The 16,274-nt window shown below is 59.3% G+C and overlaps 1 protein-coding gene across 3 annotated transcripts; it reads right to left on the bottom strand.

The window, feature by feature from the left end:
* Positions 1–909: 909 nt before the first annotated feature.
* On the bottom strand, positions 910–14,606 carry GRK2 (G protein-coupled receptor kinase 2). Of its 3 annotated transcripts, none has more exons than XM_062576569.1 (21): positions 14,440–14,606; positions 11,853–11,929; positions 11,249–11,322; positions 10,623–10,724; positions 10,247–10,321; positions 9,572–9,633; positions 9,245–9,296; positions 8,754–8,845; positions 8,038–8,137; positions 7,792–7,870; positions 7,467–7,597; positions 6,801–6,895; positions 6,615–6,722; positions 6,467–6,533; positions 5,401–5,501; positions 5,164–5,230; positions 4,988–5,083; positions 4,729–4,891; positions 4,114–4,250; positions 3,735–3,848; positions 910–2,960 (listed from the first exon to the last, which is right to left on the bottom strand). In XM_062576569.1, exons 1-21 carry the CDS (start codon positions 14,550–14,552, stop codon positions 2,799–2,801), a joined length of 2,067 nt encoding a protein of 688 aa, XP_062432553.1. In that variant the 5' UTR covers positions 14,553–14,606; the 3' UTR covers positions 910–2,798. The 3 variants fall into 3 exon arrangements, with proteins under 3 accessions (XP_062432553.1, XP_062432554.1, XP_062432555.1); XM_062576570.1 differs by having other exon boundaries at positions 3,735–3,845; XM_062576571.1 differs by lacking the exon at positions 11,853–11,929 and having other exon boundaries at positions 14,440–14,528.
* Positions 14,607–16,274: the final 1,668 nt, after the last annotated feature.

The following is a 16,274-nucleotide window of genomic DNA, read 5'->3' as shown; positions in this document are numbered from 1 at the left end:
GGCGGCGCAGCGCGGGGCGGGGCCGCCACCGGGAACCGGCGCCGCGGCCGCGGTGCGCCGCCGCCAGCACACCGGGATGTCAGCACCGCGGGCTGTGCCCCTGGGGTGCGCCCGCCACCCTCGCTCTGACCTGGAGACCTGGGTCTGCCTGCCTCGAGCACTGGTACCGGCACCCCCCTTCCCCCCCCCCCCCCGGAGCCCAGATCTGCCCCCGAGACCCAGGTCTGCCCGCATTGAGCACTAGCTGCTGGGACGCCCTCAGGACCCTGGTCTGCCCCCACCAAGCACAGGCTACCGAGACCCCTCCTCCCCCTGGGATCCCCACTCCATCCCCGAGACCCGGGTCTACCCCTACTGAGCACCAGCTACCAAGACCCTCCCAGGACCCCAGGTCTGTCCCCACCAAGCACCAGCTACCAGGACCCCGGTCTGGCCCCATCAAACACCTACTTCTAAGATCCCCCTAGGGCCCAGGGTCTGCCTGCTGTCACGTATGTGGTGCATAGCTCTCCCCCACCAGGGCTGCAGGATCCAACCCGCATTGAATACCTCGTACCTGGGAATCCCTCTGCAGTGGGTAGCCAGGGCCACAGGAGCTGCCCACTCTCATTTAATTTCTCTTCCCTAAGCCCCCCTCTGGGGTACCCAGTGCCCAGAGACCCCCAACATCACATTCCCAGAGCCCTGCAGTCATCTCCAGCTCAGCTCCCTTCTCTGCCTTTAGCCCTGGTAGGGTGGCCAGGACTGTTCTGTGCAGCACCTGGCACCTTTGGTGGGAGCCTGGGCACAGTGGGCAGGGGATAGCAGGACACCCTCGAGCTGGCGCTGCTTTCACCCCACTCTGGACAGGGGTGGTTGATTTGTTCCTTCCTGTTGACGTCAGAGGGCAAGAAATTCAGACCTAGCACCTATGCTGGGAGTGGCCTCAGCACAACCCCTTTATTAGACCTCAGAGAATCCTCCAGGCAGCCGCCTGGGGCACAGACCCAGGTCTTGTCACCATCCAGCCCTGGCAATCCCTTCCTGCCCCCAATAAACACCCTGGAAGCAGTAAGGACCTTGACTGGGAAGGGGCGGGGGTAGGACCAGCCCTGGCCCCAGTGCAGTGGGTTGGGTGGAAGAGATGCTGGGGTGGGAGCAGGCATGCGAATGTCACTGTGCAGGCTGGGCAGCTGATTCCTGCGGCCTTGCCCCAGGTGTGTCACCTGCATGGGATGCAGGTGGGAGGGACACTGCCTGGTGCCGCTGGCATGGGGACAGCATAGGCATGGGGGAACTAGACCCCTCTGTCTGTCTGAATCTGCTGCACATCCCTCCCGAGCTGAGAGCCAAAGCAGGCATCCTTCCCACGCAGCCGTGCCCACCTTCTCCAGCACTGTCCACGCCTGCTCCGAGACCCGTCCCACAGGGCACCAGGGCTGGCATGGTGCCAGCCTCCACCTGCACCCCAACATGTCCCCAGTGTACCAGCATGCCCATTTGGGGGGCTGTGGTGACCCAAAGCTCAGCCAGAGCTGGGGGCAGCAGGCAAGCAGAGTCGCCACTGAGAGACACGGCATGGGAGCACTGTAATCCCCACAACAAGATAAAGCTGGATTTTCCAGGTTTTTATTATAAAAACTTTCTTTTTCTTTTCTCTCTCTCTCTCTCTCTCTCTTTTTTTTTTTTTTTTTTTTTTTTTTTTGCATTCTCACGTCTCTGGTCATTAAAATCACATTCACAGATCAGCTGCCACCCCTGGTACCACCTCTGCCCACCCAGTGCAGACCAACTGGATACCAATATTTACAGGTGCTGCCAGGGAGCAGGGCGGGAGGCAGAGGTGGGCACTGGGAGGTGGCATCCTGCCCCTGTGCCCACCAGGCACTGGGATAGCACTGGGAACACAGGCAGCAGGCCAGGCTCACATGGGGCCAGCTGTGTGTGTGGTGGGGGAGCACTGCTCTTTCCTTATTGATCACCTTAATGCCCCGCAGCTAGGCATTGCCACCCCGTTGGCTTGAGGCTGGGGGCCAGCAGGGGCCTAGTGTTAGCCCGCCCTTGCCCAGGATATCGTCATGCAGTGGGGTGGCAGCAGGGGCACATGTGCTGGGCAGGGCTGGTACACGCGGGCGGCGCAGGGGGCCCATGGCACAATATTTACACGGGGTCCCCCCGGGCACAGACACACACAGACACAGACACACACAGACACAGACACAGACACACACACACACAGAGGACATGGCACCCACAAGGCGGGCACGGCCAAGCTGGGGCACCCTCAGGGTGGGCACAGCCAGGCTGGGGCATGCCTGCTCCCTGGGAGGTGGGCAAAGGCCAGGTGAAACAAATTGGCCAGGACTCTGCTAGGTCACAGCTAGGCATTCACCCAGCCAGTTTGGCACACACAGTTGTGGCGAAGCAGGCATGGGGTAGAGGCCACAAGTGCCAAGCGGAGAGTGGTGTAGAGAGGGGCGGGCATCGAGGCTACCTTCATCTTAGCTGAAGAGTTCACAGGGGAGAGGTGCCAAGTGGAGCTTCATGCCCAGCATCAGTGCCTGTGTCCCTCAGGCTAGAGGCTGGCCTAAGACTGATGCTGGGGATGTGTCCCCTCTGCGCCCAGCTTTGTGGGTGCCTGGCAGCAGGGCAAACAGGCACCAAAGCACCCAGTGGGCCAGGCTGGCGCACAGTAGGCCAGCAACGCCCAGCATGGGGACAACAAAAGGTGACAGGGCACGCAGGAACCCAACCCAATAAATTAGAGGCGGGGTGGGAGCAGGGAACAAGGGCACGTGGGTGGGTGGGCAGGCACTGGGTCAGAGGCCATTGGCGGAGCGCTGGATGAACGGCACTTTGCTGAGCTCCACCACGGGTGAGCGGGGCTTGTTCTGCATGCGTGGCACCCGCTGCAGCAGCTGCTGGGCCTGGCGCTGGGCGTCGCGCAGCTCCTTCCGCCACTGTGCCAGCTCAGGGTCGCTCTGTGCCAGGGCAGGGTATGGGTTAGTCCAGGGCTACCCACAGTGCCAGGCCAGGGGACAGGTTAGTTCGGGGCTCCCCATAGTGCCATGGTCCAGGCATGGGTTAGTCTGCCCCCTCCCTGCAGTGCCAGGACAGGGCATGGGTTAATCTGGGATTGCCTGCAGCACCAGGACAGTGAGCCAGGCTCCTTGCAGTGGAAGGGCAGGGAACTGGTTAGCTCAGGGCTCCCCACGATGCCAGGGCAGGGGACGTATTAGCTCTGGGCTTCCCGTGATGCAGGACAGGGGACAGGTGAGTTTGGGGCTCCTCGTGGTGCCAGGGCAGGGGATGGGTTAGTTTGGGGCACTCCACAGGGGCAGGGCTCTGGATTGCCCCCAGCTTTCTGCAGCGTGCCTAGGTTGGATTAGAGGGCTCAACCTGCACAGCTAGTAGTCAGCAAGGGGTGACTAGCAGCCAGTAGGAGGTAGCTAGTGACTAGCAGGGAATGGCTAGTGATTGCCTGGAGGTGACTAGCACCCAATAGAGGGGATGGCTCACAACTAGCATAAGGTGGCTAGAATTTAGTGGAGATGACTAGCAGCCAGCCAGGAGGTGGCTAGTGCTCAGCAGGGTTTGGTTAGTCCCCAACGGAAGTGACAGGAACCCAGTAGGGGACAGCTAGCAAGCGGCAGGACGTGGCTAGTGCCCAGCTGAGGTGATCAGTGACTGTCAGGGAATGGTTAGCCCCCTGTAGAGGTGACTAGCCCCAGCGGGTGGCCAGCAGGCACACTCACGTCGCACTGCAGCACGAACTGCTTGCCCCCACGGATACGGAGCAAGATGCACTTCCGCTCCTTCACCTGTGTCTCCTCCACGGAGTCGATCTCCTCCATGGTGAGCAGGGACTGCTGGGGGGACAAGTTCAGCGCAGCCCCTGCTGGCTGGGGTAAGAGGCCCCTCAAACCTCCCCAAGTCCTCCCATGCTCCCTGTGTCCCCCATGTCTTTCCCATACCTCTACTCAATGTCCCTTATGTCCTCTGTGCCCTACGTATGCTCCCAACACCTGTGTCCCTCCAGACCAACCCCCGGGGGCAACCAACACAACTGTGTCCCCTATGCCCGCCCCACATTCCCTTCTGCCTCTCATGCCTGCCATGTTGTGCCCATCTTACCGGCGACTCACCCTCCCCACGCCACTCAAGGCGGTTGGGGAAGAGGTAGAAGTAGCGTCGCTGCCACTGTGTGAGGAAGGGGTTGCCCAGCTTCGCCATGTAGCCATGCATGATGCAGTCCTTGCCCATGGCGTAATCTGCACCCATCAGGTCAGGGGAGAGAGAGGGTCAGGCTGGAGCAGTGAGGAGCTCACACTGCCACGGGAATCAGGGGGCTAGGGCAGCACCAGAGGGGCTGGGGGGCTGGCAGAGATGCCAGGACAGGCATAGAAGGTCCAGGGGTCAGTGTCAGGTGAAACACTGCTGGTCTGGTGGTTGTGCTGGTGGTCGTGCCAGGGGGGCCCAGCAGGCACAATGCCAGGGGAGCCCATAGCACAAGCAGTGTTGGGGCACAAGGGCACTGGGGCAGTGCCTAGGGGCAACGCCTGGGGGTTGAGGGCCTGGGCAGGGCCAGGGGACCAGGGGACCACAAGAGGTACCAGGGCAGCTGTGGAGCTGGCTGTACCATGGGAGCCAGAGGCTGAGGCAACACTGGCAGATCGAGAGGCTGCAAGGGGCTGGCAGAGATGCCAGAGGCAGTGCTGGGGAGTTCAGGGGGCACCCAGCCCCACTAACCTTCCTCGTGGCCCAGTTGCTTGTTCTTGGCTTTCTTGCGAGCCTCCAGCTTGTCGGTGTCAGCATTGACAGCCTCAAAGACAGTCTCCGTCACCTCCTGCTGCCACCGCTCCGAGATGGTGAGCGGGAAGTTGCGGTACAGCTCCTGGTCACTCTCCAGCAGCTGGCACACAGCCGAGCACCACCGAGTGAGACACACGCTCACCACCCCATGCCCCTGTCCTCCCTGTGCTAACTCTTCCCTCTCTGCCCCCAGTACCTTGATGCCCTTTGTGTCTTCCTCATCAAAGGAGCCAATGTCGAAGGCATCAGCTGCGTTCACCTCCCCACGGGGTGGGATCAGGGGTGGTGGGTACTGGACACAGGAGAGGTGGCGTTAGAGGGGTGGCTCGTGCCCCTGTAGCCCTCGCTGTGCCCCGGCAACATGCCCCTCACCTTCTGAAGGAAAACCATCTGCCAGTCCAGGCCCTTGAAGAATGGCTCCTCCTTCACTTCTTGAGCCCTGGGAAGTGAGCACGCGCAGTAAGCACTAGCAGGCTCCCTGTGATGCCAGGATGGAGTGGCCCAGACATGCCAGGCTGCCCTCCCTCCCTGCCAGCCTTTGGCCCTCAGCCCTGTTCTCATGTGCAGGCACTGTTCCCAGCACCTGTCTCCATGCCTGCCAGGACTCACCCGCGTCCCATGCAGCCCAGCCGCCGGTTGACATCTCGCTGCAGCAGCCCTTCAAGCAAGGAGCACAGCTCTGGGGAGAAGGAGTCAGGCAGCTCCACAGCCTGCAGGTGAGAGCATCATTACCGCGGGCCCCAAGCATTGATGCTAGGCCTGGCGGGGCTCCCTGGTGCTGCCAGGGTGGCGGGGAACGTGCACACCTACGCTCTTGCATGCACATGGATGCACACATCTGCTCAGGGCAGTGCACACATGCATGCAGAGGTGTGCACAGGCATACAAACACCAAGGCACATGTGTGCCTGGGTACAGAGATACACATGGAGGTACACGTGTGTGCTCACAAAGACACGCTGGCACAGACACGTATGTGCATAGGATGGACATACTGCTATGTGCACGGAGGTGTGCATACACAGGTATGTGCGCAGAGACCTACATGTGTTTGTACACCATAATGCATGCATCAATGCACGCACATGCGGACATACACATGTGCACTGTATATGTGTGTACACTCAGTCACATGCAAGGATGCACATACACACACACACCAGTCACACAAGTGCACAGAGGCACACACATGTGCAATTGCTACACAGATGTGTGCACAGACAGATGATGCACACACAGACACTAGCAAATACATCTCTACATGCAACCTCTCACACACATGCACACAGGCATACACGTTTATGCAAACACATCCCTACATGCAGATGTCCACATATGCATGTGTCCTTCCATACTACACACACAGATGGGCAGGAACACATCCTCCCGCATTTGCTGCATCCAAGCACTGCCCATCATCAGGGCCCCCACATCTCTTCACACTGTGCCTGCTCCCACTGTGCCCTGCAGGCCTCCGCTGGCACAGGGGGGTGAAGACATGGTGGCACAAGGGTGCCCATGCCCTGCCTGTACCTGCCAGCCTCAGCTTGCCCTGGCACTCAAAGGGAGAGGCTGTGGTGTGCTAGGGTGCTTGTGCCTCATGTGCCTCCCTGGCATGATGAGGGGCAGATGCCAGCATGGCACCAGGCCACCTGCCCTGTGTGCCCAGACTCACCATGGTGAGGGTCATACGGTCAATCTCATGCTTGTCCTTTGTCTTGTGCTGCCGGAAGGGGCTGTGCCTGTGAACACGAAGGAAGAGGGGAGATCAGCGGGGCACTGACCCTTTGGCCACCCCGTGCCTGCCATGCCCATGCACTCACCCTCGTAGCAGTTTGAAGAGCATGCAGCCCAGTGAGAACCAGTCAGCGCTGCTGTCATACGCTACTCCTTTCTGCAGCACCTCTGGAGCCATGTACCCGTGGGTGCCCCTGTGGGGACACAGAGCGGGGGTCAGGGACCAGACCAGCCAGGCAGTGCTAGGCAGGGCAGGCTAGGGGCACACTTACACACTGGCATGAGGCTTCTTCTTGGAGAAATCGCAGGCCAGGCCCAGGTCTGAGATACGGACATGCCCAAATTCATCCAGAAGGATGTTTGCTGGCTGCCGAAACATCACACCATCCCTGAGCCCCAAGCACTCTCCATGGGAACGGTGGGGCAGCAAGGCAAGAGGCATTCGTGTGTTGAGCTAGGGTGCTGGTGCTCTGTGGGATTTGGGGGCGCCCATAGGACTGAGGTGTCTGTGGGACCTGCAACTGCCTGCAGCATTTGCGAGTGCCCATGAGGTCTTGAGACACCTACAGGATCAAGAGATGCCCACAGGCCCTGGGGAGTTCCTATAGGATCGGAAGTGTCCACGGTGCTTGGAGGTACCTGCAAGTTCTGGGAATACTTAAGGCACCTGGGGATGCCCACAGGGTTTGGGAAGTCCCATAGGCTCTGAGGGTTCCTGACAGGTGTGTGGGTACCCACAAAGTGCATAGGTGCCCACAGATCTGGGGGGTTCATACAGCGTCTGGGGCTGTCAGTAGGGCCTGGGGCTGCCTGTAGGTCTGTGAATGTCTGCATGACCTGGGATTATCCATGAGCTCCATGGATGCCAATATGGTATGTGGGTACCCACAGGGTGTCTAGGGGGTGTCCATAGAGCCTGTGGGTACCCATGGGGTCACCTTGAGATCACGATACACCACAAAGCGGCTGTGCATGTGCTCCAGGCCCAGGATGATCTCGGCTGCATAGAATCGCATCTCCGCCTCTGAGAAGACGCCATGCTGAGACAGGTGATAGTGCAGGTCCCCCCCTGCAGCAAGAGGGACCCAGGTGTCACCCCAATGCTGCCCTCCACGACCCAGGAATGGTGCAGGCAGAGAGCTCTGAGCCTGGGAATCAGGTTGGACCAGGGAAGCCATGGTCCTGGGGATGTGGATTAGGCAAAGCAGCAAGGCCCCTAGTTAGCCACAGGGTCTCTCAGGACCAGAGCTGGGGATCTCTCACCATTCATGAGGTCGAGGATGAAGCTGAGCTTGTCGGGCGTGTGGAAGGCATATGACATGCACACGATGAATGGGCAGTCCTGACATAGGAGAGAGACTCACACAGTGCCAATGGTCACCCCAGGAACACCCTTCTCTCGCCAGCAAGATTGTCCACACACCCATGGCACGGCCTGTGCTGTGGCCTGTGCCCAGAATGTCCACTCCGTCACCATGCCCAGGGAACCAACCCTGCCCAGAACCTTACCCCAGTGCTGACGAGGGATAACATGATGCGCTCATTGAGGGCCAGTGTCTCGCCTTGTTTCATCTTGATGCGCTTCTTGTCCAAACACTTCATGGCGTACCTAGGGGAAAAGAGTCCCTGTGGGGTCCTGCTGCTGCCCATGGCCACGGTGCTATGGACTGTCACTGACCACAGACACGATGCCATATCCCTCCTCCACCCAGCACCACCGTGCTGTGTCCCTCCTCCACAACATGATAGCATGTCCCTCTCCTACACATGGCTGCATGCCCACAACCCTCCTCTACCCATAGCCACAATGCCACCTCTTTCCTCAGCTTACAGTCATATTACTGTATTCCTCTGCTGCCATACCTGTAGCCCCATGACCCTCCTCCAGCCACAGAGCCACATTCCTCCAGTAGCCACTGCCAAGTTGCTGTGTCCTTCCCCTGCCCACAGCTATGCCCACAGCATATGCCACCACCAGTATCCCTCTACCACCAGTAGCCATAGCCACATCATCACATCTAGCTATCACTCAAGGACCGCATGATGTCCTTTAATCCCCCGGAGAGCTATAGCCATGGTGACACTTCCATACCCCCCTGCCATCTGCTGTCATGGCAACACTCCTGCATCCCCTGCTTCGTGGCTGTCCATGGGACCACGTCCCCAGGCCCCCTCCTCACAGGCAGATCCCTTCACCCGTCAAGACAACACATCCTCCCCATTACATTTTGCCTGTATCTGCTTTTCGGCAGCCGTAGACCTCCCCAAAGCCGCCACGGCCAATGATGCGGTGAACGCTGAAGTCATTCATCGTCAGCTGGAGCAGATGAGAAAGAGACAGGTGTTACCTTGGATGCCTGGGTCCCCTGGTGTCCACAGTGCCAGGGAAGTTGTGTGCATGAGTGTGTGCTGGTGGTAGTGGATGGTGGGGAACATGGGGGAACATGGAGCCTGCTCTACACATCCCCATGAGCACAGGTTGATGTGGAAATGCAACCTGCATCTGCATGAGAGAGCCCATGGGAGTGTGTCAGGGTGCTCGTGGGGAGTTTTGAGGGTGCTTGCACAAGGCTACCCTGCCAGGAAGTGCCATGGGTAGCAGTCTTGACCCTAGGTCTGTGTGTCTCTCTGGGGGACTGGGACCCATGCCTCCTGCCCAGGCAGTGCCCCTAGAGATGCCCTGGAGGTGCCTCCTGGCACAGAGGTCCCCGCTCACATGGATGTTCAGCTCCACGTTCTTCCACTGGCAGAATCGTGTGAACTTGTCACTGCAATGAAGCAGAGAGAGGGCAAAAGTGGAGCCCCAGCAGAGACCCTCAAGACCCATTTGTTGACAGAGGGATCCTGGGACATGTCTACAGACAGAGAAACCCCCCAGGACTCCCATCTGGGAACAAAGATATCCCCGGGGATGACAAGGCCTCCCTGAAACCCTAGTCTGGAAACCCTTGGAACTCCTACCTAGGAATCCTTCTCTTGGCTGGAGCCTCTGGGTGTGCTAGAACACCCCAGTGCCAACAGGCCTGTCACCCCTCCATCTCACCTCTCAATGAATTTCTGGAAGATTCCCCCACGCAGGTTCTGGCAGATCTCCTCAATGTAGGGCTGGGGGAACACAGGTCAGTGCTGGGTCCCTGCTGCCACCCAAGGTCACCCGTACCCTTTGGGTCTCCAGTCATTACCTGGGATCTCCTCTACCCTTGGGATTTCCCATATTCCCATTGTTACCCTTTGGGGACCCCATGATGACCTTATTGCCACTCAGGGTCACCAGTATCTCTGGGGACCCCAACATCACCATCCCTTGGCACCCCCATCACAACCAGCACCCCAAGGACTCCAACTCCATCCCTGGAGACCCCTTGCCACTGCCAGTCCCTTGAGGATGCCACCGCCAGCCCAGGTCAGCTATACCTCTGGGCTCTCAATCACCACTCATTGAGGACTCCCACAGCCCTGAGGTCCCTTTGTCACTGCCAACCTCTAGGGACCTGATGACTACCCCATGCAGACTCCCAGCAATCCCCCCTCACTGCCAACCTCCCAGGGACTCCATCACTATCCCCTGGGGTTGCCATATCCTCTGGGAGCCCACTACCACCCCCAGGGTCCCCTGTCCCTGCCAGCCCCCACACCCTCTCACCAGCCCCTTGCAAGGATTAACTCTCTGAGTACCAGAGGTGGCAGGGACCCCAGGTCTGTACTGGGCTATGCCCACCTGGAAGAGGTCTGGGGGCACCTGTTTCTTGCTCAGGCGGCTCTGGACATGCTCTGTGGCACTCTTGGAGAAGGGCTGCAAGGTAAAATAGGATCATGTCACTCCTAGGCAGAGCAGATGGAAGCACTGGAGACAAGCATTCTCACAGGGGCCAAAGAGGGCTGCACAAGCAGGGAACTTGTAGAGAACCAACACCTCACCCATGGGATTGGGTCTGTGGTGTTTCAGTACCCTCCTACAACAGAGCTGATGGTGGTTTTGTCACCTCCTTCCCAAAGAGACTGGGTACCACATCACCTAGGCACACTAGGTATGTGGGCACACCTCCCCCCCCAAGCACTTTATGGGTACAGCACCCGCCAGGCATGGCACTCACATGGGAGCAGGCCAGCAGCTCCTTCATAATGTAATGGTCAAAGATGTGGCGGCTCCGGGCAGTTCGCTCCTCCTCGGAGTCCAGCTTCTCATACTTCTTGATCTAGCAAGGACCGAGTTCCTGTTGGCATGGAACTACACAGCTTCCCAGACCCACCATGGGGCACAGGTGTCACCCCCACCAAGGAGCAGGTATAGTCTTGGGCAAGGCAGCTCCCTTGCACTTCGTACTCTGGCAAACACGTCCCCAGGCCCTTCAGGTACGACATCCCAAGCAAAATGGGAACCAAATCCCAGGCACCCTTTGGTTACCACATCTCTTAGGTACTTCATCCCAAGCACTCTGAGCACCATGTCCCTTGGGCACACTGTCCCCTTGGGGATCCTGGGTACCGTATCTCCTCTTTACCCTGCCTATGATACCCCAAGCACCCTGGGTACCATGTCCCCTTGCTACTCTGTGTACCCATGGTGCCACGTCCCCAGGGCATGATGGCTACTACGCTTGCTGGACACAGTGACAACTACATCCCTGGGCACCACAGTTACTAAATCTGCTCTGGCCCCACCTCACACTTGCAAGACCACTTGCAAGACATTGGGGTCCATCCAAGAACCTCATCTCACCTCCTCGTAAAACTCCATGAGGGGTTTGGCCTCCTCTGCCTGGTTGAGGGCGAAGTCACGGAAGAGCAGGTACCCTGGGAGAAGCAGATGGCCTTTGTGAGAGCTGCCCGCCCTGCAGCAGAGCACAGTGCCCCATTGCCCCCAGACTGGGGCGCATGGAGACCCTCTCTCTGTTCCTGTTTATCCTCCATGCAAGGCTTAGGGATGTGCCAAGTGGTAAAACCAGCCCTGGGAGGGTTCAGCATGGTGATACACTGAGGCAAGGACACTGTTCAGCACAGCCAGCAGCCAAGAAATGTGATGGGGCGCTATGGGGCATAGACGCAATGAAATAGTGCTGTGGGGCACTGTGGGGTAGGTTCCAGTAGGGCACAGTGGCAGAGGGACGGAGGCTGGCACCGTGGAGCAGGCTGCGGCAGGGTGGACGTGCCCGGAAACCACCAGCGCCAGGCAGGAGGAAGTGAGAGGAGCTTCCTGCCCTGGACGGTTAGCACTGGTGCTGGGGCGGGGAGGGAAGTGACGAGGTGGGGAACTCACTACACAGCTCCCCTAGCTATGACCCACAGTCCAGTCCCCCAGCACCGCCACAGGCTCTTCAGCTCACCGATCTTCTGTGCAAAGATCTTGTCGAAGGTCACCTCCCCCCGGTCCTCCAGGTACTTCTGCATGACACTGCGGATGCTGGGGAGACGCCGGACAGGCTCATTTCTGCCTCCCTACCCCACACCCCTATTGTGTCCCCTATGGCCCTGTCCCCCTCAAGCCATCTCCCACTGCTCTAGGGGTGGGCTATGTCCCCTCCTCAGTCATCTTCTCTGCACATTTGTCTCCAGGGAGTCTTGCACATCTGACTCTGGTTCTGCCCCCGCAGTGACATCCTGCTGTGCCCTGGTAAGGGACAGGCACAGGGTGCCCCCTGTGGGGAGGACCAAGCAGAGGGGACCCAGGCATCTGAGGGCCCAGTAGAGCCCTCCCCCATTGCCCCTCCAGGGAAACTGAGGCAGGCAAGGCTGTAGTGTGGGACCTAAACACAGTGCATGAATGCCATGGTCAGCCAAGGACACCTGGGTTGCTCCCTGACACCTGCAGCAGAAGAGGGGCCTGGCAGCGAGAGCATGGGGTCTGGGAACGAGGATGCCCAGCCTCTGAGCTGGGAAGGAAGTGGGGTCGAGTGGCTGGAGCGGGGTTGCCTGAGTCACCTAGGATGCCTGGGCTACCCCCAGCTCCCAGGAGGTGTGGGGCAGTATGCTGGCACCTGTGTGTGTTTGTGCAACAGGCACCTGCACATGTGCACAGAGCCACGTTGCAATGCCAGGGCCGGGCATGTTACGTTGTGCTGTCATCATGCATATCAGGCTGCATGTGGTGCTCACAGAATGCATGCACCCTGTATGCTGTGTGCGTTGGGTTGTGTGCGTGGTGTGTGCTGGGCTGCGCACCGGTGCCTGCGCACAGTGGGTGTGCAAAGGGAAGTTGTGAAGTGGGTTGCATGGGCAAGAGGGGGTGTGTGGGTGTGCGCGAGGTTAACAGGCATGTGGGAGCAGTATGCACAGCAGAGTGCACCACTACTGTGTGTGTGTGCACGTGTATATATTAGCATGTGGAGGGGAGGCCAGGGCAAGTGTGTCAGCAAAACCAATGTGCAAATGTGTGCATGTGTACCAGCCATACACCATGTGTGTGCATGTGCAAGCATGCGTGTGCACGCAGCCCAACCCTGGTGCAGTCTGTGCATTTGTGTGTGTGTGCATGTGGAAATGCATGGCTCTAGGATGGTATGATTGGGCCCAGGTGAAGCAGTTTGTGTGTCTGTCATGGGACACGTGTTGGGACAGTGTGTCTATGGGCAAGGGGGGCGTGCACATGCATGTATGGCTGGGTGTGACTGCACATGCATGTGTGCCTGGAAAGGTATGTATAGGAGATGTGCACACGTGTGTGTTTGCGTGCACATGCCTTGCAGAGTATCTGTGTGTATGCATGTGCCTGGGACAGCATGTGCAAGATTTGCATGTGCACATGTGTTTTTGTGTGCAATAGGTGCATGTACATTCACAGATGTGCCCTTTAGGAGAAGGGTGCATGTGCATGTGTGCAGGAGGTGTGAGCACAGATGTGCTTATGTATGTGCAGTTGTGCATTGCTGATGCTTGTGCGGGAGTGTGGATGTGAGCATGTGTGTGTGTGTGCCCGCATATGCACCTGCATGGGCAAATCTAAGTGCCCAGAAGGATATGTACTGGAGAGACGGATCTTTGTGTGCCCGGAAGGATGTGTACTGGAGAGGTGTGCTGGGGTGTGCGTCTGTGCAGGCGGGCGGATGGTGTGGCCATGCCTGCACACTGTGATGACAGAAAGGGGAACTTGATGAGCAGGAAAGGCCAAGGGCCAGTTGGGCCACGGCAGTGCAGGCCAGCACCCCACATCCTGTCTCCCTGGCTGCTACCAGTGCTGGGACCCACCTGCAGGCACTGGGTCAAGCTCATGCTTGCACGCACCAGAACACCCTCACAGATGCTATGACACCTTTGCACGAGGGCCCCTGCTTGCACAATGCCCACATGTGCTCTGCAACGCTTGCATGTGCCTTGCTGCACTTGTGCATACTGCCTGTGCACCCTGACCCCTGCTTGCATGTGCCAAGTCATGCTTGCACATGCATGCAGCATTCTGCTTGCATGCACCAGACCCTGCTTGCACAGGCTGCACTCGCAGGGGTGGCACACTGCCTGCACACTCTGTGCCACACTTGCACATGCCAGGCCCCACTTGTGCATGCTATGGACTGTCTGCATGTGCCAGCTCTGCTTGCACATGCAACAGACGCCCCTGCACTGTGCTTTACTTGCACAGGCCAGTCCCGCTTGCACATGCCAGGACTCTCTTACACACACCCAGTCACACTTGCACGTGCCAGTCCTGCTTGCACATGCCAGCTCTGCTTGCAAACGTGGGGCACTCTTGCAGATCAGCCCCGCTGGCACCCGTGGGCCACACTGGCACACGCCCACCCTGCTTGGCCACGCCAGGCCACATTAACACCTGTGGGTCACCCTTTCCCCCACTAGGCCCTGCCGGTCCCGCCGCGGGGGCAGGAGGGCCGGAGCTGGCGAGCAGCTGCGGGCAGCACGGGTGAAGGCAGCGGGGTACAGGGAGGGGAGCAGTACCGGGGGGCGGCGGCGCTGCCCTACCTGGGCTCGGGCAGCAGGATCTTCTTGCTGGCGCGGGCGGCCGGCGTGGCCTTGCTCTTCTCCATGGCCATCAGGTAGCTCACGTCGGCCAGCACCGCCTCCAGGTCCGCCATCTTGCCGCGGCCCCCGCCCCGCGGCGGCGGCGGCCCCGGCCTCAGCCCCGCGGGCGGCCCCGGCCTCAGGCGGCCCTGGGCAGGCGGCGCGGCCCCGGGGCGGCCGGGGCGGCCCCGGGGCGGCGGGAGCGGCCTCGAGCTGGGCGGCCCCGGCGCGGCCCGGTGGCGGTGCGCGGCCCAGTGGCGGTGGCGCGGCCCTCAGCGGCGCCGGGGCATGGCGCGGGAGGCGGCGGGTGCGAGTGTGCGCGGTGCTGTACGTTGGTGTGTGAGTGTTGTGTGTGTGTGTGTGTGTGTGTGTGCGTGTGCGTGCGTGTCCCGGCGGCGCGGGCGCCGGTGCGGCGGCGCGGGCAGCAGGCGGGGCCCGGGCGGCCCTCGGCCCTCCCCCGCCGCCACCTTCCGCCTCCGCCTGCCGCGCCGCGCCGCGCCGCGCCGCGCCGCACCGGGGAGAGGAGCAGAGGGGGAGGAGGGAGGGCGCGAGCTGGCGCGCGTGCGTGTGCGTGTGGGAGAGAGCGAGAGAGACAGAGTGTGTGTGTGTGTGTGTGTGTGTGTGTGTGTGTGTGTGTGTGTGTGTGTGTGAGAGAGAGAGAGAGAGAGAGAGAGACATTGAGTGTGTGTGTGAATGGTGTGTGTGACACCGTGTGTGTGGGTGTGTGTGACACCGTGTGTATGTGTGAGAGAGACACTAGGTGTGTGATACTAGGTGTGTGTGTAACACTGTGTTTGGGGATGTGACACCAGGTGTGGGTGTATGCCTGTGCATGTGACACCCTATGTGTTTGTGAGACGCCATGTCTTACATGTTTGTGAGGCACCATGTGAGACAGCCTGTGTGCATGTATGTGTGACTGTGTGTATGTGTGACACTGTGAGACACCGTGTGTGCGAGCGAGTGTGACACTGTGTAGGTGTGAGACATCATATACACGTGTGTGATAGCACATGTGAGTGCGAGAGTATATATGACACCAGCTAGGTGCACATGTGTGAGTGACCATTTGTGTGTGACTGTTGATGTGTGAGACACCAGATATGACTGTGTGAGACACCGTGTGTGGGTGTGAGACACCAGGAGTGAGTGTGTGCATGAGACACTAGATGTGTGTGTTGACACTGAGTGTGTGTGTGTGTGAGTGAGGGAGAGAGAGACACTGGATGTGTTTGTGCGCATGAGATACTGTTAGCGTGCGTGTGTGTGTGTGTGACACCAGGCTTGTGTGCTGGTGTTTGTGTGTGTGTGTGAGAGAGTGATGGGTGGTGGTGAGAGAGACACAGTGTGTGTGTGTGTGTGTGTGTGTGTGCGCGCCTCTGATGAAGGACACAGAGAAGGCAGAGTTACTGAATACCTTGCTTCAGTCTTCACTGCTAAGGGCAGCCATCAGGAATCCCAGACCCTGGAGACAAGATAGAGAGTCTGGAGGAAGGAAGACTTTCCCTTGGTTGAGCAGGATTGGGTTAGAGATCATTTGGGCAAACTTGATACCCACAAATCCATGGGCCCTAATGGAATGCACCCACGGATGCTGAGGGAGTTTGGAGATGTTATTGCAATCTCCATCATCTTTGAAAGGTCATGGAAAACAGGAGAGGTGCCTGAGGAGTAGGAGAAAGCTAATGTCACTCCGGTCTTCAAGAAGGGCAAGGAGGAGGAGCCAGAAAAGGGGACAGCGGTGGATGTTGTCTACCTTGACTTCAGCGAGGCTTTCGACAGTGTCTCCCTAACAT

The sequence above is a fragment of the Rhea pennata genome, chromosome 5 (assembly GCF_028389875.1).
Source record: "Rhea pennata isolate bPtePen1 chromosome 5, bPtePen1.pri, whole genome shotgun sequence".
NCBI lineage: Eukaryota > Metazoa > Chordata > Aves > Rheiformes > Rheidae > Rhea > Rhea pennata.
This window is presented reverse-complemented; position numbering and strand designations above follow the sequence as displayed.

Coding starts and splice junctions, on each gene's coding strand:
- GRK2 (XM_062576569.1), bottom strand. CDS start 14,552: ATGGCGGACCTGGAGGCGGTGCTGGCCGACGTGAGCTACCTGATGGCC. Junction 10,725..11,248: donor TCATGGAGTTTTACGAGGAG/GTGAGATGAGGT, acceptor GGTCCTTGCTAG/ATCAAGAAGTATGAGAAGCT. Junction 6,723..6,800: donor AAGAAGCCTCATGCCAGTGT/GTAAGTGTGCCC, acceptor GTGTCCCCACAG/GGGCACCCACGGGTACATGG.